Source organism: Polistes fuscatus, unplaced genomic scaffold (assembly GCF_010416935.1).
Source record: "Polistes fuscatus isolate 324 unplaced genomic scaffold, CU_Pfus_HIC Scaffold15, whole genome shotgun sequence".
Lineage (NCBI taxonomy): Eukaryota > Metazoa > Arthropoda > Insecta > Hymenoptera > Vespidae > Polistes > Polistes fuscatus.
The window spans coordinates 4,386,041-4,413,067 of NW_025113053.1; the positions used below are offsets into that span (position 1 = coordinate 4,386,041).

General features: G+C 37.8%; 1 protein-coding gene across 4 annotated transcripts in view; it reads left to right on the forward strand.

The window, feature by feature from the left end:
• The window catches only part of LOC122514549 (latrophilin Cirl-like), a 283,503-nt gene extending 257,449 nt beyond the window's left edge, over window positions 1-26,054 (forward strand). For 3 of the 4 annotated variants that reach the window (XM_043631452.1, XM_043631449.1, XM_043631451.1), the window contains 15 exons: window positions 3,938-4,124; window positions 11,333-11,439; window positions 12,757-12,943; window positions 13,088-13,269; window positions 13,370-14,011; window positions 14,100-14,511; window positions 14,590-14,815; window positions 14,915-15,080; window positions 15,179-15,393; window positions 15,566-15,669; window positions 16,904-16,948; window positions 17,884-18,052; window positions 18,262-18,486; window positions 22,851-23,048; window positions 24,157-26,054. In XM_043631452.1, coding sequence (XP_043487387.1) covers window positions 3,938-4,124; window positions 11,333-11,439; window positions 12,757-12,943; window positions 13,088-13,269; window positions 13,370-14,011; window positions 14,100-14,511; window positions 14,590-14,815; window positions 14,915-15,080; window positions 15,179-15,393; window positions 15,566-15,669; window positions 16,904-16,948; window positions 17,884-18,052; window positions 18,262-18,486; window positions 22,851-23,048; window positions 24,157-25,020 — 3,929 coding nt within the window. In that variant the 3' untranslated portion in view covers window positions 25,021-26,054. The remainder of the gene's footprint in view (window positions 1-3,937; window positions 4,125-11,332; window positions 11,440-12,756; window positions 12,944-13,087; window positions 13,270-13,369; window positions 14,012-14,099; window positions 14,512-14,589; window positions 14,816-14,914; window positions 15,081-15,178; window positions 15,394-15,565; window positions 15,670-16,903; window positions 16,949-17,883; window positions 18,053-18,261; window positions 18,487-22,850; window positions 23,049-24,156) is intronic. The other variant, XM_043631453.1, reaches the window with a different exon arrangement.
• Window positions 26,055-27,027: the final 973 nt, after the last annotated feature.

The window sequence follows — 27,027 nt, forward strand, 5'->3', positions numbered from 1 at the left end:
CACAAACGTAATTTAACTCTCGCTTTATCTTTATTATTATTATTATTATTATTATTAAGGAACTGTCCCCACTTTATCGTAAAAATCCCTAGTTAAGACAAATGATAAACGCATGAAACATAATCCCTATATAAAATAGATAACAACGATCTCTTATTACTCGGTGTTATCCTCAACAACGTAATTGTATTGTAAGAAAAACTATACCGAGATAAACGTTCCGTAAACGTTGACAATAATCTTTATGATACACGCATAATTCTTAATCTCGTTGCGCACTATCTATCAGTCGCTAACAATTTGATGATGGTAAAAAACACCATTTCTTTCTAAAAACAAAGGTTTAGTAAATCTAATAATTTATTTAAGCAATTAGGCAAATTAAAAGATTGTACGGCATTTAATCGAACATATTATCGAGGAATAATAAAAAATCCATTTGATAGAAAAGAGAGAAAAATAAAATAACGATGAATTTCATGTAAAAGCAGTAACTTTCTAATCGATAACTATGTATATTAGACGGAACGACGAGAAAGGATTAACCCGAATTAGAAATCCTACGGGCAGGTAAACGGCTCCCGGTCGAGAACGCTGAAGTCTACAGGCCGGAGGTATTCCAATCCATACAGAGGATGGTTGAAACGAAGCTACAAACTTACTCGAGTCTGGTCTCTAAGGGGGACTTTGATTTATTCGTCCCGGGAGCGTTTTGCGAAGTTGCGGCCTTCCCGTGCGAAGAAAACGTTCGGAGACTGGCACTGAAGATAACCTGACCATGTCATATACCTTTATATTTATTAGCGAAAATGTTCAATTCTTGAAAAATCCTCTGTAGCATTATTATAGTAGATTTCATATTTTTACGGTAATTAATCAAATAGAGTTAGATAAATTATTCGATGTTATATATTCCGATAATGCGAGTATAATAATGATGAAAAATTACTGCAAACGAATGATCGATCCCTTTTTTGACATCGTCATAGATTTATGCTGCAACGCGTTATAAAAAATGTCATATTCTTAGGGAAAAAGTGGCTAACTTTGAAGAGGAGGAAAAAGACGGAAGTAGATGGAATAAAGAAAAGCAGGAGAATTCCAAATGATATGGGTCTCGAGTCCCTCGCGTATGTTTATATAGTATCTCTGTGTGTACTTGCTTCGTACTTCACGAGTGCCTCCGAGAAAGCTTCCAAGTCTCCGAGAGCTGCATCGGAGCCGTCGACATCCCGCTGTTAGCTCGGCCCTTTCAAGTTGACCGCCATGGCAGCGGGAGGCTTCGCTTGCCGGCCCTCCGATATATTATTACTCCAAGTCATTAATGGTAAACTGCAATTCTCTTTTCTACTCCGGACAACTCGAGACAAGCGTTTTCGCCGTGGGGCGAATGATTCTCCGGCAGCCTTCCACCACCGACTTCTCTTTTCTCCTTCATTTCTATCTTTCTCTCTCTCTCTCTCTCTTGTTATTTCTCTCTCTCTCTCTTAGTAGAACACCAGCTTATTCGAGTAGTTGCATCTCCAACGGCAACAACCTTCAGATTAGAAAAGTGTATCTTCCGCGAAACCACCTGGCATTCGAATTCGTGCGGTCGACCCACTAGAATCGTGCAAAGTTAGCCCAACTTGCTTAGTTTACCACACCAAATTCTAGTTGTGTTCTCTCCACCTATCTCCGTGCGTATCTCTCTGTACCTATTATCTCTATCTCTCTTGCTTTTAAAGCAACGTGATATCACCGCAAATTTACTACGAATTTCAAGATGTAAACATGAAGAAGAAAGAAGATATTATTGACGAACTCTCTTATTTCATTTTTATTCTTTATTCTATTAATTCATCTACCCAGTCGTCAATTGATTGATAATTAATTAAATAAGCATATTATGAAATTGATATCTACGGTATATATTATTTGGGATTATGCTAACTATACTATTTGTGTGTTTAGGTTTTTCTTAAATTACTTTTCCTCGTGTGTGTGTCTGTGTATTTTTTTTAATACCTTATAAACATTTAAATAAATTATTTATTTAACTATCATGTCCCGGGCTTGATTATTCTTTTCTTTACTTTATACGAAAATTTAAATGCAAATTCCGTCACGTTGACTCTACTGATTTACTAGCCGTATTACGTGCTCGTCGTCGTTCGCTCTTGGCGAGTCCGAACCGCGTTCTAAAGCGGCATTGTGGCGCGTTGGTATGGAACTAATAAACTCACGACTTTCACGGACAGAGTTATTACAGTCTCGGCGGCACCGCGCTCGTCCCTTTCCTCCTTTGCCCTCCTCCTTTGCCCTCCTCACTTTGCTTCTCTTTCCTTCCTCACGCGCCGTTTCGTGGCCTGTAAGTTCTTGGCTCGTCCTTGCCCCCGGTCTACCGCCAGCACGCTTCTTCGTCCTTCTTCAATTTTTTTCCTTCCATCTTCTTCCTTCTTATTCTACCCCTCATCTTCCTTTTCCTCCTCCTCCTCTCACTCTTCCCTCTATCATGCTTCCAATTCCTGACACGGGGGACTGACTCTCTCTTTTCGAATAATTCTTTACAAATGTGCCTTTGCTAATAAAATTAAATGAATGCGATGAAAAATATAAATAAAATTCGATTTGATAGGATATTTCAACAGTATTATAATTGAAAAATAAAATTAATATATCATATCCCCTTGTGATATAATTGAAGGACTTCTATTCTATCTCTACTGTATTATAAAATTAAATTCATTAGGCAAAGATAATTTGTGCCATTTGTTAAATGGGCTTTCTTGCATTTTGAAGAACGACCTCGACCAAAAAGGATTCGCTAAGAATGAAGACTAAATGCGAGGGTGTAAATCGCCTAATTCCCTTTCAAAATAATCCTCGCGAGGTCGAGGTTCCGTGAGTCGAATTCCGTGAAGCACGGTGCTGCGATAAAAGGAATAAGAATGAATAAGAGAGAGAGAGAGAAAGGGTGAAAGGATAAGAAGGAGGAGGAGGAGGAGGAGGAGGAGGAGGAGGAGGAGGAGGAGGAGGAAGTGGAGAAGAAAGGCACTACTTGGACAAAGCCGCAGGCGGCCGTCTCTCGGCTTATGGAGCCCTTGCGATCGTTGTCGCAGAACGAAGGGGCAATCGAGTTACACTCAACGCCTCTTCGTTGTCTCCGCCAACGTTATATATATATATATAGAAGTTTCCTGTAAAAGATAGCTAGATAAATAAAGAGATAGATAGAGATAAAGAGAGACAAAGATAGCGAAGACGAAGGATGATCTCTTTATCTTAATTCCATTAAGTTCTACGGGGGGGTACACGGCAGTTTCGATCGGGTAAACTCGGCACACGCATACGCACGCACGAACGCGCGCATAAAGAAAATCAACATTTCTCTTCTCGTTGGTGGTACCTCGATGAAATTTCAAGAATAGAAATTCCTCGTTCCTTCGACATCTTCTCTCGACTTGTTTCAAAGGACACTCGGCGTTGCTATATTCTTCTCTATTTCACCCTATATATTATACAAAGTTTTATATATATATATATATAAATATATAAAGAGTATATAATATATATAAAAAATAAAAATAAAAAAATAATAATATAAAATATAAAAAAATATAATATAAATAAAAAATATAATATAAAAATAAAAAAATAAAAATAAAAATAAAATATATATAAATATATATATATATATAAAACTTTGTATAATATATAGGGTGAAATATATTATATTAAATATTATATATTATATATTAAATATATTATATTAATATTATATATTATATTAAATATATATATATATATATATATATATATATATATATATATATATATATATATATAAACTTTCCTCTTCACCTTGCGTCCCGTCTTTCCGTCGACTCGACTACTCGTTTAAGGACTTAACGAGGAACGTTCGTAAACTTACTTGGAAATTGAATTTTTGTTACAGAGAGGTACGACACCGCGTACGCCTGCGAAGGCAAAACATTATGGATCGAGTGCGGCGAAGGAAAGCTGATCCACCTGATAAGAGCTAACTATGGGAGGTTCTCGATAACGATATGCAACGAACATGGAAATACCGACTGGAGTGTCAATTGCATGTCGCCGAAAACTTTCCGCGTTCTCAATAACGAGTAAGTTTTTTTCTGTCATTGTCTTTTTAATCATAGATTTGATTTATTATTATATCCTTATTTACCATTTCCCAAATCCAAGACTCCCGCAATCCCCAAGGTATGGAGCAAAGAGCAAGGAAATAATAACTAGCAAAAATTTCGATTAAAGCGATAGGAAGGAAAGGAAAGGAGGAACGGAAAGCGAATCAGACAGTGTTTCGTATGATTCGGCGAATTGGCCAATCGTTCGACCATCGAAACGAGTTATTCGCTTTTTATTCCACATATTTATTCCTTTCGTTGTTTACCCTATTCGTTTTCTTTGCCCAAAAACTGTATATTTACTTATTTTTAATTATGTTTAATTATGTTTGTATGTTATTTTATGTTTATTTTTTTTTGTATGAAAAAAAAATTATCAAATTTCTTTCACGAGTTCTTCTCGCGCGCACCACCACCGTCTATTTTTAAGAATCAAACTTATGCTTTTCGCGCTCAATTTTCTCTTTTCATTTATTTATTCATACTTCTCGAAACTTTTAGAAACTCTCTCCGAGTCTTTTTTATTTATCTTTATTTTTTTTTTTATAATTTCTGTTCTTTTCATTAATTTTTCTTTTTCTTCAATAACGCAATCGATTTACGAGAATCTTATTTTCTGCGTCGCTTTAAATAATTCTAACCAACACTTTGAATTATTTTTGTACGCTTGTGAAATGATTATGTTTGGCGTGTGCTTTTTATATTGGTCAGTTGTATTCGATTAATCGCATGCTGAAATTTTACTCGTCAAATCCTTCCATTTTCAATTAACAATACTAAATTTATGTGTATCAATGCAAATAACATTAAAATAGCTTGGAATATTTTCTTCTCTATTCGCTGACATCGATTCGCTTTATTCGATGCTTTCGATAACGGAAGTATTAATCAAACAAATGGAGCGAGTAATATTTAACGATGGAAGCTAGTAGAATATGGATAGTAATATCTAAATATGCTCATAAAACGAGAAAACTTAATATTGCCAACCGGAATTTGATATTATTTTAATATTAGTATAATATTTCAAATGGTACGTGCTCTTTCAGTTTAAGCTCGTTGTGGTCCTATATTGAGTCGAATTTGATATTTCATTTGTATGACGGATATAACAAAAAAACTGTTTGAAAAATTCTTTTTAATCTTTTCAAATATCAAGTCAATTTCTCGGGAGAATATATCTGTAACATCAAATTGTACGATACGTTTCATTCGTTTTTTAATTATTCAAAATGTTCGGACTGCAAAGAGTTAAAACGAGCCAACGGTGATGACACTAAACGCTTTTCAAAACGCGTTTAATATTTCTCTCTAATCTCTAATTCGTAGAAGAAAAATGACTATCGCATCTGTATCAAAGCTTCTTCCTTTGCCAATTATAATATGCCAATTATATATACGTATATTATTCAAGCGAATCCGCGTTAGTTTTCGCACCACCCACGGATCTGCAAAAGCGCATAACTTGCGTAATAGAAAGAGAAAAAAAAAAAGAAAGAAATAGAGAGAGAGAGAGAGAGGGGGGGGGAGAGAGTCTTTGAGGAGAATAAAACGCAAACCAAAATCATTTAGGAATTCCGTTTAATCGTACCGCCTAACCAAAACCAATTGCAGATTAACCGTCTGTCGGCTACGTTTCTCGGGACAAAGCGCAAAGCTACTAAACAGCGAGCTTGTGAGATGGAACGGGAAAGTGGAGAAAGGGACTGTAGGGAGGAGTGGAGGAGAATAGGAAGAGAGAAACTAGCCAAGTTGCAGACACTTGAGATTACGATTAAAGAGAAAACGCAAGAGCTTTGCCGAAACGATTAATGAAATTGGATGCGGGGCCCCTACGAAACTCTGCTTTCTCTCGCATCCGTGATTCACCGTTCGAATTTAATGATCGCACCTGTTTCTACGCGGTTGCATATTCCATTTTCTTCAATATTTTAATCAAATATGATATACTAAATGATTATGAAGTATAGTATCAACCGAATCTCTATTGGGTTGGCAAAAAAAAAACTAAGTGAGCGAAAATTAAAATTTCGATAATTTTGTTCTTACATCAAAAGAGAAAAATAATAACTGATTTTTTCGTCAACTTTATTACAACGTCGTGTTACTAAATACAAAAGAAAAAAAATAAAGAGAGAGAAAAATAATAACTGATTTTTTCGTCAACTTTATTACAACGTCGTGTTACTAAATACAAAAGAAAAAAAATAAAGAGAGAGAAAATAATAACTGATTTTTTCGTCAACTTTATTACAACGTCGTGTTACTAAATACAAAAGAAAAAAATAAAGAGAGAGAGAGAGATAGAGAGAGAAGTAAGTAAGTGAGCTTCGCCTTTTCAAGACGACGACCTGCAAACGAAACTTTCGTTCTATCGATAAACAAGTTTCGGCCTTTCTCCCGTGAGGTGAAGCAAGAGAGAAGGAGGAGGAGGAGGAGGAGGAGGAGTCAGTGCTAACTGACTAATGAAATGATCGTAGCACTCGTTCTTCTTCCTCGGAAAAACTTTTCAGTTCGTATTTTATCGTTCGTACTTTCAGTACGATGTTCTCACCTCTTTCTCTCCCCCTCTTTTCTTTCCTCCCCTCATCGTCCTAAAACTGTAGAAGTCTTCTTCTATATCTTTCCTTCTTCTCTCTGTAGCGTTTTTTCGTCGACAACGCGATAACAAGAACGATCTTTTTAAAGAATATCAGACTCAAGAGTAGGCGACATAGAATAAAAGAGTAAATTCAGGCTCAATGAATTTATTATAAAAAAAGAAATAACTTCGTGGCAACATTTTTAACGAATTTTAATGAATCTTTTTAGGAGTTTCTATGACACATTTGTCACAGCTCTCTCTCTCTCTCTCTTTCTCTTTCTCTTTCTCTCTCTCCTCCTCGTCGGTTGCTTGCCACCTTTTCGCTACCCGGTATGAAAGATTCAAGTAAACCGAGAAACAAATAAACATATAGGTGTGCTGGGTAAAGAGAAAACACATAGATAGAAATACAAACGATACGCCAAGTTTCCGTCGACAAAACTCGTTGAATACCTCAGTGGATTAAGAGGAAGAGACTTTGGGTGAGCGAGTTCTCGTTTAGGTACTTAAAAATATTCCAACTACGAATATGCAGTTCGAAAGTCCGAAGAATATTTCTCACTCTAAAACTAGAGCGGATTCGACGACCGGGTTTCCTAGAAATGTTAAAGTAGGGAAAGCAATGCGAATATAATACCCATACAAAATATCTATTTTGACGCGGGGGGGGAGGAACGGCACTGAGAATTTTTCGCGATTGACGATTCAACGTTACTGTACTTTTTTTTCTCCTCCCCTCCCCCCTCCCCTCGATAAAAATACAATACGCATACCTTTATTTTTTAATAAAAGTAAATTACATTTGAAAATAAATTTCAAGCTATGAAAGAATGAAATAATCCATGAGGAGGAGGGGAGGGGGTCTTTGATCAGTATACTGATGTAAAGTATAGAATACAAACTTTCAAAATTTCGAATTGAAATTCCAAGCAAACCTCTGCGGTCCAGTTTTTCGTACACCTTTAATATAGGTGTATATATATATATAATAAATTTGAAAAATATATTGAAAAATATATGGATCTCCGGCGCGCGCAATACGATTTCTTTTGTTCGTGTCGTCGAATCGTCCGATCACAAGTAACCCTGTATATATAGGGGTATTATACGAGCGTTCAAGCTCTGCCGTCTCCCTCGCGTTATCCTTGCTCCACCTGCTGCCACCCAGACGTCCATTTGCATGCTTAACAACGTAATGTTTTCAGAGAAGAATGAAAAGTATGTGTGTTTCGCTACGCACACGATATACAGCCACGATCGCGATTCCTCTTGTATGCCCCGCCATTGTAACGCTTTCCATTGGCCAATAAGCGGATTCGTTGCAATGCGCATTCTACTATCCTTCTTTTTTTTGTTCTCTTGTCTAATTTTTTTCTACTATTCCTTTTATTTTTATTCTCGTTCTCGTTCGAATCGACATTTTTCATTACTTTACGATCGTGACTGTGTTTTCGCGTGAACATACGAAAGAGGAGATCTTTAATACGTATTACGAACAGATATTATTTTTAATTCTTTGCAAATTTGCAATAGAAAAAAAAAATCATTTTAATTTAATATAAATTTTATTCTTATAAATGAAAATCTCCTCTATCGTTTATTTCAGGTTTACTGATATATATATATATAAATATAAGCATTAATATAAAGCAAATGTCACGTGTGTTGCTATGGACCTCTATCATTTTCCTCTCGTCGATATCCAGGATGCGAAAATGGGAAGATTTATCTACGAATTTCCGTCTACGGGGTTTAACCGTTTCTATTTTGTCCATTTTGTTCTTTATCCCTATTCATCATAACAGAACACATTAACATCACGAATAACATAATCGTAGAGAAAATGATTTGACAATAAAAAACATTTGAAACGTATCGGTTTAAGTATATTCGCGATGCAAATGATTAGCCGAAATTGCCAAGAATTGCGGAATATTCAACGACATTAGAAACGCGTGGTAATCGTGTGCGAATGACAAGTTTCTTACTTAGAACATTCTATCTTATTCCCAGGTTCTCCTTGAAGCTTCTCCTTGAGGAGAGGAGCTAGCTCTAGCTCTTCCTCATCTCCCTCACCAACAAACGGGTCCTAGAAGATATATGTGTATGTACATTTATACGTATGTATGCATTACGGGACAACTCGGAGTCTTATTGTTGGAAACAACGATCGTTTGTCGGTGAGAGAGAGAGAGAGAGAGAGAATTGTGCTGCTTATCCTACGATAATGCTAAGCGGTCCAAGTTTTGCCTACTACGACGTACTTTCGTGTCCGCGACGGTTAAATGCAACTCCTTTGCGAAAGTGTTACGCATATCCGCATTACATATCCCAGTTATATACGCACGTTCAAACTTGCCAACTTAAACAGCGTCCCCAGACTCCTTCTTAGCGAGTTAAAGATCCCACCCCTATCCTAAAACAGAACGGGAATAAATTTTCAGTTAGAATTTATGAGAAGAATTTGAACAAATGAGAGAATTGGTAATAGGAAGTAGAATTTTGTCGTGTGTCTCTTATCGGTATCGTAGAATCGTTCTTGTTTACGTATAACACAAACAGCAATCATTTTTATTCCAATCGTGAAATATTCATAACGTCCAATTATTTTCCTGATTTCTCTGATAACAAAAAAAAAAAAAAAGAAAAAAAAAGAAAAAAAAAGTAATATTCTCGTTTCGTATAATATATCATTTTAAATGCGACTGATAAATTTCCAACGTAATTGGTATACACATATTTTTGCAGTATCACCACCACCCCACTGTTGGCATTTCTTTCAAACAATCCAAATTAAAAATCATCGATAAACATTCGTTGCTACTGTGGTGGTGGTGGTACCATTGATGATTAAAATTGATACCATCCTTGGGTTCCGTACATTTTCAGCGATACAAAATTCTATCCATGCATACATACGCGCGCGCATCGATAGCGAACGTATCGATAATTTTTCATATGTCAAATTAATTATTACAGCGGTACGATATATTCTTTTTTATACATATTACTACCCAACAACATCGACGAAAAACTCGGAATAGAATACCTCGCGGTGATTTTAATCGAATCTCGCGGTTAAAAAATCCATGAAAAAGCTCGGTGCTGCATAGTCGACGATGTTTTCGAATCACGACATTTCCTCGTGCAAAAGCAGTAGCCAACGAGGGCGCTTAATCCTCCGTAATAGCGGCCGTCCTAGAGCGCGATAACGAATAGTACACGCTTACACTTAACACATACACGCGCACACTAACGTATGAGCGCGCGCGGGCGCGCATAGGTACACATGAATTTACAGACTTTGCACCTGCAAAGTGTTTCGTCGACGTCATTCGACGGTGACGATGCGTACCAGTCACTCTTACACTCAACCCCCTCGCACATACGTCCTTACAAAAACAGAGGGGTGTTTGCGATCGTGAATTATAAAAAAGCTAATGTAAGTAAAAATCCCTTAGCAAATGGGGGACAGTTTAATCTCCTTTTTTCATTCAAAATGTTACGATAAATCAAGACAAATTTATCGATTTTCTTTTCTTTTATTTTCTTTTCTATCATTTTCATTAACCACGAACAATTCAAATCTTTAATTCAATTCAAATTAACAATTCAAATCTGTATCGTATCATCGGTATAGACATCTCCTAGATAAATGTATTCGAATGTGCCATTTAAAATAATACCCCCGTTTGTTTTCTTGCTATATGAGATTTCCACAGGGACACTGTGAAAGTTCCATGGATATTTATGGCTACAGCTGAGACCATACATACATTACACGCACGTATGTGTTACTGGCGGCATTTGGGACTAAAATTCCTCGTCTGTCTTACCTTAAACACCACCTGTCATTTGTGTTCTAAAAACTCTTGCAAAAACACTGCTCATTACTAACAACTTTTCTCTCCTCGTTTCGTTGATTGCGTTCTGAAGATTATTTATGACCGTGTTTCATGCTAACTCTCGATACTTACTCGCGAGTAATAAATACGCGACGAACGTACACAAAATAATAAAGAAATAGAATTACATTTGATTGAGTGCGAAAACGTAACATTTGATTCTCATTATCAGTTGTCAATTTCGCGCGAGAATAACGAAAATCGTGATTATCATTTTCTGTTATAACCTTCTTTTGATTAACGCGACGAATCGTAGGTGCAATCATCGTAATTCCTGCGCGGTGAATGTACGCAGCGAGATATTCGAGGAGGATCCTTGTCCTGGAACTGGAAAATACGTCGAGGTGCAGTACCATTGTCTAGGTTGGTTGAAATCCTATAAATTCTTTTTTTACCTTCCTTTTTTTTCTACTTTTTTTCTACGCGCGACAACGCGAAACAGCGTTCATCGAAACTCCATTAAAAATCTGACGCGAATCGATATGACGGTACCGTTTGTGGGAAAAGTAAATTTTCCTCCCATTTTTCTACCCCCTCTTTCTTCCATCTTTTTCACCTTGATATCGACTAGAAAAATGAAAAGGAAGAACAAAGAAACAAAAGGAGTCGAATAATCTATGGGCAGCACACGTGACAAGCTTGTCGAATTTATTCCTTTTGTTAACCGTTGGCCCTTTCGACAAAAACCTCTTTAGGTGTAACGACCAACAAAACTGCAGCATTGTTGCATCGACCTCGCAATTCGGTGATCCTTGTCCCAACACGCACAAATATCTCGAGGCACATTATCGTTGTGTCTCTGGTAAGTACAATTTTTCTATCGACAATATCCATCTCCCTAATTTGTATCCATAAGAACTATATACCACTTTATGTTCAAATTAAAAAGAAGAAACGGAGTCCACTAGGGTCTTGAGTAGTTCGGTAGTTTAAACCAGCGGTACGCAAACTGTAGGATTTTATATTTTTGAAGAGTCGAGTAAAATTTTGTCACGAAAATTTGGTCTACTTTTAGAATTAAAATAACATATAATACTATTACTATTATTATTATTATTATTATTATTATTATTATTATTACATTCACCAATTTAATTGCACATGAAATAATGAAAGAAATTCTTATGATTTTTGTCAAACAAAAGTGTCCACAAGTATAAACAGTTTGCGCACCACTGCACACAAAATACGGGTTTCGAGTTCAACATCCGGCCAGCCCACTCGTGGCCCATTTTTTAATACAATCAACTCTTCGAATACACGAAACATGTTTTTCACGATCGAATCGTTATTAATGAAACTTATCAAAGATTCAAATTTGTTATTAATAAGAAAAAAGAATTAGTAATCGTCGCGATCAAGATGAAAACAAATGTTAACGCGAATCTATCATTTTTTATCGTCTATAAAGATAGAAGAAGGTAAGCAAGGGTACTAAATCTAGATTGAGAAAGAGCTGTCCGGAAATACAGTTTGCTAACGAATATGTATTACGTGCTAACAGATCGTTTTTGTTGGTGTCAGACTTGTAGTGAACGTTTCCGTTGCAACCGCGGTGAAGAGACTCGGGTTGCACATGACGCAAGACACGCAAACAAATGGTACCAGTGAACCATCGCGTTAGAATAACATAAGTAACATTCTCTCCTCTCCAACCTGTTTTCTACGTTTTCTTCAACCAGGAAAATTCTACCACTCTATAAATTTACATTCCAAATCCAGATATCATCATATCCGTATAATAGAAATTAACGTTGCTCTTAATCAAACGGTTCGATCGTGATTACATTTTTTCTACAAATTAAATAGAAACTTAATCAGTTTAATCAAATAATACAACGTTCAAAAAACAATAAGTACAACGTTCTTTTGAAGTAAATCAAAAAGATTTTTTATTTTCCTGTCTACTATCCGTTGGAATTATTTTTCTTCTTTAATTTATATGAACTTGTTGATATTTGACAAACTTATAAACGGATGGGACAAAATTCAGCTTGTAAATCTTTTTACGACTTTTGTTTTATTTCATTGACGAAGCTCTCTCACGGCTTCTTCTTTTTCATTTTCTTTTCTCGTTTCCACTGCAGACGTTAAAAGATATCCACGAAAATATTTTCAGCGACTACACCGACGACGACGTCTCGACCGAGTCCTCCGTGGTTCATAACTTCGCAACCGAGCGTTTGGAGCACGGCTAAGCCAACCGTGAGACCTCCCTCGAGGATTACGACACCGGCGGTTCAACAGCCACCGCAACCACCACCGGCACCATCTACACCAGCTTTGCCAATAACTACTCCGCCAAGGTCAGCTTCCGATCCTTTACTCGTTTCATTCTTCTTATCTCTTAATCTTAATCTTCATCTAATTTTCGTCGTAATTCTTACCCTTCGGAACGGGTAGACGCGAATTTAAGCATCCGACGTTAAAATGAACAACTTGATTTTTAGTCCAACCTCGACGAAGTCCTTCGACGAGATGGATATCATCAGAGAGGACAAAGATTTAATTCCTCCATCGAACGGTGTCGCGGCAAACGGTGCTGCAGCGATTCCGCCTATCGCACCTGAAACAATGCAACCCACAACTACATCAACATTTGCTCCATGGAGAACTAGTCGTAAACCAGCTGGTAAATAAATCAATTTTATTTTTACCTTTTTTTTTTGTTCCATTAACATCAAAAAATAAAACTTAAGTTCGCTAATGACGATTTTGATTTCTACTTTCAGTACCCAGCACTTATTATCCAGAGTCCAGCTCGAACGGACAATGGTATGATTACGGACGACAAGCTTGTCCACCGGTAATAGCACGAAATCTTTCATGGAACGCGACTCGTGCTGGAGACGTTGCCGTCCAAAGTTGTCCAGGTGGTGCCAACGGCCTGGCTCGCTGGAGATGTCTCGCAAAAGGTGATTCCGCGATTTGGCATCGAGACACTCCAGACTTGAGCGAGTGCCGTTCCGTTTGGTTGACGTCCTTGGAAAATAGAGTGACCGATGGTGACGTCATTTTGGGTATCAGTCGAGAACTTTCACAAGTAACGAACAATAGCCGTGGTCTTTACGGTGGTGACATGATGATCACTACAAAGATCATAAAGAACATGGCCGAAAAGATGGCACAAGGTATTAGGACCTATCAGGATCCCAATCAAAGCGAAGTCAGTGTTACGGAGCTTTTGCAAGGTGTCGTAAGAACAGGTAGCAATCTTTTGAACGAAGCACAGATGGCTTCTTGGAAGGATCTCAGTCATCAGGAACAAATGAGAGTAGCGACCTCGTTGTTGATAGGTCTAGAAGAAAATGCATTTCTTTTGGCTGATACTTTGACCCAAGAGAAGACGATTACTCACGATTGTAGAAATATACGTGAGTTATTTTTACAATTATTTAACAGACACGCTTACACTGAATTATTTTATTATTAATAATTTATGAACCTTTTGTTTTTTAACAGTGATGGAAGTTCGTGTATTGGACACGCGCAACATCGGTAACGATCTCGAAGTCTTCCCAAATAACCTTGCGGAAGGAAGATGGACAGCGTCCACAGCTCACGTCGAACTAACCAGAGGTGCACTTTTGGAAAACAGCGAAGCTGGGATCGTTCGATTGGTCTTCATGGCCTTCAATAGACTCGAAGAAATTCTTCAACCGCAAGCTGAATTACCGTCCGTCGTAACGAACGACGATTCGCAATCGTTGCCGAAAAGGAACACGACTAGGTTATTGAACAGTAAGATTATTTCTGCTTCGTTGGGAAAAGGTCGACATATACAACTGTCGGAACCAGTAAGGATATACTTCAGACATTTGACGTTGGAAAATGTCACCAATCCTACTTGCGTCTTTTGGGATTATATTTTGAGGTAAGCGTTTACGTTTGAAAAATCATGAAAAGCAAACAATTAATATGATTATCATTGAACGATCTTTTTTTCTTTCAGTGGTTGGTCAGAAGAAGGATGCCAAATAAAGAAAAGCAATGACACGCACACGGTATGCGAGTGCAACCACTTAACAAATTTTGCCGTTCTCATGGACGTTCATGCAGTTAGACTGGACATCGCTCATCAAGTCGCTTTACAAATCATCACTTACATAGGCTGCATCATATCTATCGTCTGTCTAGTTTTAGCGATACTTACTTTTCAATTGTTTCGCGGGCTTAAGGTATAATTGCAATAATCCTAAATATGATTTTGTACGAATGTTTTTATTTCACTACCCAAATAATCACGATGTCTTATTTGAAATGATTTGTTTTTTTAGTCCGACAGAACAACGATACACAAGAACCTGTGCGTCTGTCTGCTAATAGCCGAAGTTTTGTTTATTTGCGGAATCGGACAAACGAATCAGAGGATCGTCTGTGGTATCGTTGCCGGTTTATTACACTTTTTTTTCCTATGTGCATTCGCCTGGATGTTCCTCGAAGGTATGATCGCAATAAAATATTGAAATCAAAAGAATTGTCTATAAATTAGAGCAATCTTATTCATTAGATTCCCTTGATTTTTTCTATTTTCTCAACAGGATTTCAATTGTACGTTATGCTGATCGAAGTTTTCGAAGCGGAAAAGTCTAGACTCCGATGGTATTATCTTGTTGCTTACGGGGCACCGTTGCTGGTAGTTGCGATATCCTGTATAATCGATCCATTCAGTTACGGTACAGATCGATACTGTTGGCTTCGAGCGGACAACTACTTCATCTTCAGCTTTGTGGGACCCGTAATACTCGTAATCTTGGTAATTATGTAAAGCAAATTGGATGTTGCAATCGGTAGCTCGTTCTTGACGATTCCATCAGCGTGATACATATTCATTCGATGTCAATTAAAAATTAAGCTACTAAATTAGAAACAAAAGAGCTTGGTTTAACGATTAAATAACATTTTGTTTCTTTTTTTTTTGATAACAGGCAAATCTCGTATTCCTGTCGATGGCGATATACATGATGTGCCGACACGCAAATACGACGGTAGCCATGAAGAGTAAAGAACATTCACGTCTAGCTAGCGCAAGGTAAGCGCAAATTATTTTTGAGCTGTGTCCACTTATTTATTATCTATCGTACAAAACAAACGGATTGTACATACAATATAAAAAGCAAAAACCGTTGAGATTATATCTGTCATTAACATGATCGAGATTATTAAATCCCCCTCGTCGAGCGTAGAGTCGAAGTGTCTGTTTGGTGCTTTCGGTTCATATTCGCAAGCTTTCATTGCTTAAGGAGATCTCCCGATGCGAATCTCGTTGTCACGCATTATTCTTGCGGCCATGCTAAGTTTTTATTGGTTTTGGTTTGAGTTCTATGTTGGAATGACCGCAGATTTCGTTCGTTCGACACGCCACTGTATTGCTGCAAATCCTAAGTTTACTCGTCCATGATATAAATATATTATATCAATGATATAATATATCTATACGTGTATATAGATATACGTCGTATACATTATTACGTTTGACTACTTTTTTCTTCTTCAAATCACAAGATTGGTGTTAGGCTAGCGAACGCATTATCGTTTTTAAAACTGTACCAACGTAATAATTCCGATAATTAATTAATCGATCTCTCTTCCGCTCTTAACGTCTTGGAACGAATGACGAGTCTACTTGTAATTCGATAAAGCTGTTAAGAGATAATCTAAGAGAGATGAAGTCAATGTGAAAGCGAAATATAATAGAAGTTCATTGGGATGAGAGACGTTAAAACATGCAGACAAGCTTTTCATGTAATAAATAAAAAGATTACAACCAAAAATTTCGACACATCGGTGATGGTATTGTAAAAAAGAAATATCTTGCAAGCCCGATTCGAATTATTATAAACGACGAACACATTTGTTTTTTTCTTTTTATCGTGTGCGCACGCACACACACACATACACGCACACACATTTTGCTTCTTATGTTCATTACATTTAAATAATATATTCATGTTAAAAGAGCACTATGCGAGATTCTTCTTCTTTCACGGTTCACACGAAATATATATATACACATACGTTAAATACTCGTGATCAGTTTGACATTTATTAAAGTCCGTTGAATTTAGTAATACGAATCGAGCATTGATGATAATGATGATGATGATAATGATTAAAGAAATTTTGTTTAATTTTAATCAATCGATATCAATGGTGCCGGAACAATCACCTAACTGCTGTCTTGTTTCATTTTTTTGTATTAAATCTTCTACCCACTTCTGTCTACACTGTTCTACATTCTTCTGCATGGCGTGGTTGGTTGGTAGTGGAAAGGAAGAGAATGCTCTTCCCAACAAATTGCAAGCGCACTTGTAAGATATTTACCATTTTTATTATTACTCACTTTTCTTATTATTAACGTTATTACTAACAGTCCTCTATTTTACCTCGAACCCATTCATTATTCCTTAAAGCCTGTTTTTAACTTTAATTAACGAATTCATTTTCTCTGGTTTTATGTCAGTTTTGAAAGAAACAATCGATTCTTCATTTATTATCTCAAACTAATTTAACGAAATCAGTTAATTAATGTGATAATATAATCTTAGTTAAGTAGACGGCACAAACAACAAAAATGACTAAATATCGTAAAGTTCATTAGAATAACGAGCCTCCTCATGACTTTTGTTTGAAAAACAAAAACAAATTCTCTCTCGATATTCTTTATGCAAAGTCAAAAGTCAAAATGATAGGTATCATCTTAGAATCGAAACGATGCATCTCACCTTTCCTTCGAATGCACACGATATAATCCTCCACATGCATGTTGTATTTCTTCTTTAGTTAGTTTAAAGTATCACGCGCCTGATTTGAAAGTAGATATTAAACATGAACTTCGACTAAGTAATATTATCTATCCTCTTTTAATTATCTTCTCGGCCTTCTTGTGTAGTAGTTACACGCTCTCTTGTCGTGAATGTTTAGAAACGAATACGATGTGTCGATGAAACTCTATGAGATTCGATACGGTTCGATTCTGCGAATGAATAACAACGTTGCGTTATAAATACGATTTTATATTTTCATTCAAAATCAATACATTATTTTGTTATGCGATCGTTGAACAATGTCCGATATAAACGCAACGAGCATCGAGTTCGTCGAACGAACCGTCGACACTTTCGCACAATTTTTATCTTTCTTTTTAAAGATCGGCATTGCAAAAAAGAAAAAAATAAGATTATTATAATTCATCGTAGAATATTATTCGACAAAATAACTTATTTGTTTCATTGTTTCTCATCAGAGCTTGGTTACGCGGCGCCATCGTCCTAGTATTTCTACTAGGATTAACTTGGACATTTGGATTACTCTACTTGAATCAAGAATCAGTGGTAATGGCGTACATCTTTACTGTACTTAACAGTCTTCAAGGACTGTTCATCTTTGTATTCCACTGCGTTCAAAATGAAAAGGTAAGAGAATGTAAAATATATAAATATATCTTTTCATTTCCCTGGCAAATACTTTTGTATGATTCTTTGTATGAACAAATAATATTGACAAATTGAAAAAAAAAACAGAAAATCCTGTGGCTAATCACAGGAAAAAAGGTCAGACTTTAAGTTTGCGTGCAAAATTTGTAGCAAAGAAGGTGTAAAGAACTATAGATTTCCTATTGCAGGTAAGAAAGGAGTATAGAAAGTTCATCCGAAGACACTCGTGGCTACCAAAGTGCTTGAGATGTTCGAAGACGGTAACGGGAAGTTCCGGGTCGTCCGGTACGAGCGGGGGTGGAGTCGGGCCTGGTGGAAACGGTGGAAAAGAATTTGCCTCGCACAACACGTCCTCGAATCCTTCGGCACCGACAACGGACAGCTCGGGACTATCGCCTCATGCCGCCTCTAACGTGGGTACCACAACATCACCGCCGAACAATCACAACAATCTGACTGCGGCCTGTAACAATACGAATCTTTCGATAAACGTGAACCTGAACAATTTGTCGCTGAGGTCGCCGGTCGGGGCACACCAGATGCACATGATGGCACCTAGCAACCACAATAGGCATCCCACTCAGCAAGGTATCCAAACGCCGCTTATACACCAAACCGAGAAGCAAGATAAAAAATAGTTTGCAATTCGATGAAGAATTCCATCTAAATGGGTGGATTGATCAAACGATCGATCTCTCCCCCTGTTCTCTCTCTCTCTTCTCTCATTCTCTCACTGATTCACTCATTCACTTACTCACTCGCTCACTCTTGCCCTCTCTCTCTCTCTCTCTCTCTCTGTTTTTCATTCATTTCTACTCGCTCACAATTCACTTATTATTCACTCACTCGCTAACTCGTTCACTCATTGGCTATTGTCGCTCCGTGCACATCTCATTTTCGCTTCTTCCTGCCAGTATTTATCTCTCGTACTAATCGATTGCTAGCTGATCAACTTGCTCTCGCTTTTTTATCGCGCACTTCACCCGCCGAGAGAGAGAAAGAAAAGATAGCAACAAAGGCAAATAAAGTATCTCTTGAACTTCGTTGCACTTTCAACTCTAAATGATGGTTCCCCTCGATAACTCTCTTCCGATGTGTTTATACTTTCTTCGAGAACAAATTCTTCCTTAATTTGAAATAACATCTTGTCTAGTACCACCCCTCCCCCTCTTTCTATCTTCTTATCTGTACAGAGTATCTCTCATCATATAACATCTTCACTTAGTTTTCCTATAGCTCGATCGATTTTCACAACATTTTCGTATTGCTCTCTTAGTCGCGTCATGTTTTTTCTATTTTATTTCTTTTTTTTTTCTTCTTCTGATTAAATACATTCGCCAAGTCTGTTGCAGGACGCGTTGTCGTTGAGTGGTTAACTCTCGGTCTCCTCCTTCCTTTAAATCGAGATTCTATTCTCGATTTACCATAAGTAATTTTCGTACGTGTCACATAACTCGAAATTCTCCTATTCGAACTCTCCCGTACGCTTGTTCATTCTCTAAGCCGCTACTTTGGTTATCGTAAACAAAGTATCATCGAGAGTTGGATATGCAATAGAGATTTAAAAAAAAAAAAGCAAGCAAGCAAGAGAGAAAGAGAAAGAGAAAGAGAGAGAAAACGTAGGAACTAACAAAGTGGGTTAGAAAGTGAAAGAGGGAGAAAGAAACTAGAAAAAGAAAAAAAAAAATAGTAATATCACATGGAATATCGAAGTAACAAGGCAAACGAAAGTCAGAAAACGTGCTCGCCTATCTATCGACTCTCTCGAATTCATGTACTCTCGAACACGTACCAATGATATGCTACTCGAAAATTACGTTTGTCAATAAGTAGAAGCACAACGTTGAATATTCAAAGTTCTTGTGTACGTACTGTTGGAAGATAAATCCTGGAATAAATAGATATATACTCAATAATTTTTCGGTTAACGGAAATCAAGTGAAAAGAGATAGATAAATCCGATGTTAAAGAAAGAGAGGAAAATAAAGGAGAGAAAAAACGTAGAGAAAGAAAAAGCGAGAACATTCACGGACTTGACTTTGCAGAGCTGTAAACACGCAAACGTACTATTTGCAAGGGCCTTCTACTTACTAACAGTGGTGATTTTCGTGCTTCTTATCTGGCTCGGGGTTTGGTGTAACGCGGTTGCTGGTTACTTTGCCTCCTTTTCCAACCTACCAAGTCAGTCCCTCTTTGCCTCCTCGTCCTCTCAAGAACAAGCCCGTACCTCTATATGCAACCCTGGCTGACAAAGCGTGCGCTCGCACGCGATTTGTCATTTATTTCAGACGCTTCGGCTCTCTCACGGAGGGCTCCAACGGCAACAAAAGGAATTTCAAAGCGTACACGTTCGTCTAAACGTCACGCGTATCTCTGAAACCTGATTTACGCTCGTCCATCCTCGCGGCGATTTAGCGCTTTAGCTTTACTCGTTTGACCTATTTACGACGCGACAAGTCGTTATTGTCCTTCAAATTTTCACCTTCCATTACCGTTATATTTATATATCAAAAAAACAAAAAAGAGAAAAAAGAAAAAAAATAGAAAAAAACAGAAACGTTTTCGGAACGTTACAAAAATATGATACTAAATTTTGGTAATAAGAATGACTATAGAACGTGTTTCCCTTCTACTCTATTCGTCCGCACGAAGAGTATAAATAAAAGATTAGCAGTAATTGTCCCTTATCGTATTCTCACTTTGATATCTACGAAAGGTGTTGTACTACGTGCTCACCTTTCCATTTTCACGCACGCTTTACATCCTTGTGTCACGCATTCATCGAAATAGATTAACTCGAAAGATCAAAACGAACAAAAATTCCCTTTAACCTGACTCAAACGAGATTGCTATTTTTGTTCTTTTTTTTTTTTTCTATTCGTGCTAACGAACAGTTTTAATTTAGACTTGAAATTTAAAAAGTATATACTATATATAGATATGTTCCTTAAATCTTTAATTTAACTCTAATTAACTCGTCTAAATGATTTTGAAAAATCAACAACAAAATCCAATAATAATCCGTTTTGTTTTTTTTTTTCTTTTTTGTATCGGTACGTTTAGATCAAAGTAAAATAAGAACTCTCATGCGTTTTGGAAAGATTCGTAATGTTCGAAAGGTAGAGGAGAACACGCGATATCAAGATTATCGAAGTAGTAGGACGGAAGGAAAGTCATAAGAAGGTGGTTTTCTTCGTTTTCTGCCAGCACAGCGATAGAGTTGAGCCGAGTCGACGACGACGACGACGACGATGCTGCTGCTGCTGTTACTGCTGCTGCTGCTTGCTTTCCTTCGTAAAAATCGATCGATCTTTACGACGCGATAACCTTGACGAACGGTTTCCGTAATCCGCTCGGCCGCCGTTCAGATAAACCCAGAACGCATTACGTTTTCTAACGTATGTCCGCTTCCCTTCCAACGAGCTACTCTCTCGCCCTCGGTTCGATTTATGGAGGACGAAGACGCGACCAGACTTTGCCTTTGCTTTTAGGTCGCGTGCGCGCGCTCGTTTCGCACAATCGATCGATAACCACGACGATTATAAACGAAAAAAAAAAACAACAACAACAACAACATCGACTACGACGAACCGAATAGAAAATTATCAAACGAAAAGAGAATTTTATATTCCTTCGATATGCGTTTTTATCATCGATCGTTTGACGCTAATCCGCCTGATATCTCGCCTTATTTAGATGCAAACGCGCGTTTAGAACACTTTACTTTCTGGCTTTCCGCGAAAAGCAAAATAAATATCGATGCGTCGTTCAAAAATGTTTTCGCGATCTACGTCAACCCCCCTCGATTTCGTTTTAACTATATATATGTACAATATTGTATTAATAACTTATGATTTTTCGTATCAAAAATTGTAATAAGGTAAGTTGTACAAAAGAAAAAAGAAAAAATATAACGATATTAGGAGGGGGGGGGGGGTCGATCGTATTAAGATAAATACAAAAATAAGCTTTTTTTGCTTTTGATGCAACGGAAGGAACGAGTTTTACGTTATTGTTCGGTAAAAAGGGAAGAAAAAACAAGTAACGACGGCAGCTCTAAAATATAAATTTGCGCGCGATAAGCACAACGCATCATTTCCGTTATAATTTTTGCTATTACATTGCCGATTATTGATTTATCACACTAAAGCGTTTATTATTCCTTCCTCGAGGTAAAACAGAAAATGTTGGTATGGCCGCGGATCAGGTGGTTCGCGTGATGATCTCCGAGGTATCCGGTTTCCAATGTTATCGAATGGAAAAGTAAACGTTTTTTTTTTTTTTATAATAATCGACCGTCGATTTTATTCTTCGTCCAAGGAGAAGGTCTTAATATCTTTCCAAGGGACTGATTACCTTTGGAGATCCTACGATCCTTCGTTTACCTCACTGACTTCCCTAAAAAAAGGTTTCGCAGATTTAAACATATTCTACGTATAAAAATATAATACAAATTTACATGATTAATATTTTACACAACACGCGTGCCGATAATTATGACGGTGGATAAAGTCGATAAATTTATTTTATAATATATATATATATATATAAAATTGTATATAAAATAAAAATGAATTTTTGCGTACTTAATTCGTTGTCATAATTACCGACACATATTTCAAGTGTATGATAAATTTGACAGAACATATACATAGAACACACGTGGACACATTTCTTTTCTTTTTTATCTAACGCATAATGAAAAAAAAAAAAAGAGAAAAATAAAATGGAGGTAAACGGAGGATTTAAAAGCCACGACCAATGCTTGATTTTCCAGTACTTGGTATCCGGTCGAAGCTGGGCGATAGTTGATAGGCAGCCGGCAGTCGCTGTGCCAAGTGAATCCTCTGGCACAGAGGCTCACATCGTGGCAACCCTGCCGTACGCCCGTCACGCATTCTTACCCTCAGCTCCTAATATCCCCAAATCTGCCACCGCCACTTGGGGCCACCTTAACAAAAACCTCATGTGGAAGGTAACTAACTCGGCGGCTAAATCGCAAGCGCTATTTTAACGCTAATCTCTCGTCGCTACTCTTAATCGCTACTTTTTTTTCGCACAAACCAAAAAAAATCAAACACACACACACACACGTACACGCATCTTCATTATACATATGTAAATAATATATTTCTAAACTTGATGATGATTGCGCTGTCCTACGATAAAGAATATTTATTTTTCATAATTTTCAATGCGCCAATGCAATTATAAAAGTTTCCTTGATTCTTTGTCTTATCGTAAAAGATAGAAAAAATAAATTCAACGTGGGACGCGCAGTCGATGCTTGTAATGTTCTCTTTAGCCTTTACTTAAGATCACCAAACTGTCTCTAACTTTTAGCTAGATCGCCCTCTCGTGCATGGTGTGTGCTTCTCTCGTTTAATTATCACTAACCGGCACGATGTTAAACGCGAATTAAAAGCGTGTTCGCGTTGATATTTCTTTTCTTGTTTTTATTTTTTTATCATTGCTGAGTTTAAGATTAATGGACGAGTTTTTTACCACGCACTCAATTGACTCGAAATGTGCGAACAATTTGTTCTCGGTTTTGCCCCCCACCCCCTTTAACAACACAGTGCATGCGCAGCCACGACCGTTTCCCTCGACTCGCGACATCCAAATTCAAAATTGCCGTGTTTCTTCTATCGGCGAATTTAAAACCGCCATATATATTTTGTTGAAAGACAAAAACAAAAAAACGGCACGTTCGTTCACATCCCCTTTAGAAAAGCAAAATCATATCCAATCTAATTGAAGAAAATTAATGGACGAGTTTTACCACGCACTCAATTGACTCGAAAATGTGCGAACAATTTTGTTCTCGGCTTTTGCCCCCCACCCCCTTTAACAACACAGTGCATGCGCAGCCACGACCGTTTCCCTCGACTCGCGACATCCAAATTCAAAATTGCCGTGTTTTCTTCTATCGGCGAATTTATAAAACCGCCATATATTTTTTGTTGAAAGACAAAAACAAAAAAACGGCACGTTCGTTCACATTCCCCTTTAGAAAAGCAAAATCATATCCAATCTAATTGAAGAAAAATATCTAATATATGAAACTTCTATTCCACCCACAGAACATTTCTTTTAAATCGTACTCCCGGGACTCTGGACACGGTGGATCCGAACAAGAAGACTCACCGAGGACGCATAACACTTTAACTCTAGGCCATTCGGGTCGCAATCGAGATCGAGATCGAAACCGTATCGTCGGCTCGAGCGATGGCAGCGAGATGATGGGTGCTGGCAGTGGAAGGACAGCTACGACAACGGCTACGACTTCGGTGGGAACTGGGCGACGAGCCGCCATGCCGTACAATCATACTTATACGGAAATCGTCGATGGTAGAAACGGTGGAAGTAGTATGCATCACCAGATGCACGCTCATCACGGGCAACACGTACACCTGCCGACGCATCGCGGAGTTGGCAGCGTTGGTGGTATAACGAACGAAGATGATCCCGTTTACGAGGAAATCGAACGAGGCGGCGCGGGTGGAGCTGCCGGGGAGATCCAAGTGTCGGACATGTCCGATGAGGATGGTCGAAGACAAAGCGACATGAGCAGACAATCTTCGAGAAGCTACGGCGATCATAGGCCGCTTATTCCATATTCGCCTGCTAACGATCGCAACCTGCTCCATTATGGACAAACGATGAGCAGCGATCGCGTTGGTAACACCCATTACGATCCAACGGAATACGGTCCAACCGTTGAAAGAACCTTAAATGCCTGCTGGGAAAAACTACGAAGGCAGCAAGCAAGGTACGAGCTCGGCGAACTGCCGCGACTTCCTGCAGGCTATGGACTGCCACCCCAACAGGATCACACGAGAACCGTCGCCGTTCTCGACGGCCACACCGTTGTCTGTCATCTTCAACCCCAAACGGACATGTATACGGGACGCGGCATGCCACCCCCGTCCTACAGCGAGTGTTAGGTCAAAGTTGGATCGTCTCGTCCTCCGCCTCGTCCTCCGCCTCGTCCACCATCGTCCCCACGTTTTGGGCTAGAACTCTGCTCCTTTCGTAGGACTTGCCCTTCGACTTCGATCTCTCTCTGATTCCACTGTAACGTCGGTATAAACGTCTCTCTCTCTCTCTCTCTATCTATCTCTACCTCTCTACCTCTACCTTATTCTTTCATTTTCAATTTCATTCTCCCTCTCCCCCAGATTTGTCGGAAAGGAAGATTTTCTCTCGATAAAAGGGATATTTCTTACCTGTGAATTAGAACACAACAGTTCAAATGGGAAAAGAGAGATAGAGAGACGAACGAAAGGTTCAATTTCGAAGAAAAATCGTGAGAAACGAGAAGGGAGACGACGACGATCCTTCCGAGAAGAAACACGAAATGCTAGAAAACGACGTTAATTCGCTTTTTTTAGCGTGTTTATAAGCACACGAGTCGATCGGCAGCGATACTTACGCGATGTTCGCGTACAAAACTCGAATAAAACGATCGACACTCTGCGCCGAAAGATTCCTTCCTTGCTCTTCGCGTATTAATCACGATTTGTGTGATCCTTGCGAATAAAATCTAAATGAGAAACAAACAAACAAATAATAATTATTGTGTAGGAAGCGAGACGATCATCGTGTCGACGATGCGTCGGCGATACGTTTTTTCCTTTTTTTTTTGTTTCTTTTTTTTTTTCTATTCTTTTTCTTTTGTAAAATAGACATATCGCGACACATACTCCTCGTCCACGAGCTATAAAACATTTTGTAAGTCATTGTGTTTTCGTTTATAGAAAATAATCATCACCACCCTGTTCTTTCTTTTATTTCGTTCCTTTGTGTATAATATATAGAACTCTCGTTGAACGGATAGATTAGGATAGCGACATATCGGATATTTTAGAAATTGTGGAATGCGATTGCATCTATCGCATTTGAAAATTGCCCTACTAATGTTAGAAGAGCAACAACTGCCTCTGGGCGGAAAGAAAAAAGAAGAAAAGACAGAGAGAAAGAGAAAGAGAGAGAGAGAGTTTTGGGGAGGAGGTTTTGGGCGGGAGGGAGGGAGGAGGGAGCTTCTTTCGAGTAGACCGAATTCTCGATCGCGACGCGTCAAAATTTCCTCATAGAAATAATCATGCGCGTATTTTTTTAACCATTTCCATTTGACCGCGCTCCTACTACTACTACTACTACTACGCGTGCATAATTTTGTTTTAAATTCGAATGCTTCGAAGTAATTTTGTTTTTTTTTTTTTTTTTTTTTTTAACAGAAGACCAAGAAAACAAATTCAATTCACTTTACTTGTTTTTTTTTTTTTTTCCCATTTTCCGCGAATAAATATTATAAATTGTTGAACTCTTACGGAGAATAATAATAACGCGCGTTTTACTTGACGATTAAAAAAAAAAGGGGAAATGAAAATTTCCTTAATAATTAAATAATAATTATATATCGATTCGAAATATATAAAGATGAAATCGTAACTTTACAGTCGTAAATACATAAATAAGTAAGTAAGTAAATAAAAGTAAGTACCTTTGTCGGTCGTCCCAACCACAACTCCTCATTGTACATTGCTTTCGAAATGTTACGTTTTAGTCCAAGAATGTTATTTTTATAAATAAAAAAAGGTATATATATATATGTATGTATATGTATGTATACAGTAAAACACGATGTTCTCGAACGAAAAAAAAGAAAGGACACAGGGATGGTTGTTGCTGCTGCGTGTACGTGCGTGCATGCGTGCACACGTGTACGATGTATGTATGTATGTATGTATGTATGTACGTATGGAAGTATATAAGCGCGTGCGAATAAAAGTAGTATATGTGTATGTTTGCGTTTGCGTACTATCGAACAAAAGGGGGGTGGGGAGGAGAGAGAGAGAGCAGATAGTGCGCGTGTATGTGATGTAGGCGATATAAAAGCCAATTTTTTCCAAGCGAATGGAAAAAATCGCTAATGAAACTTAGTCACTGTT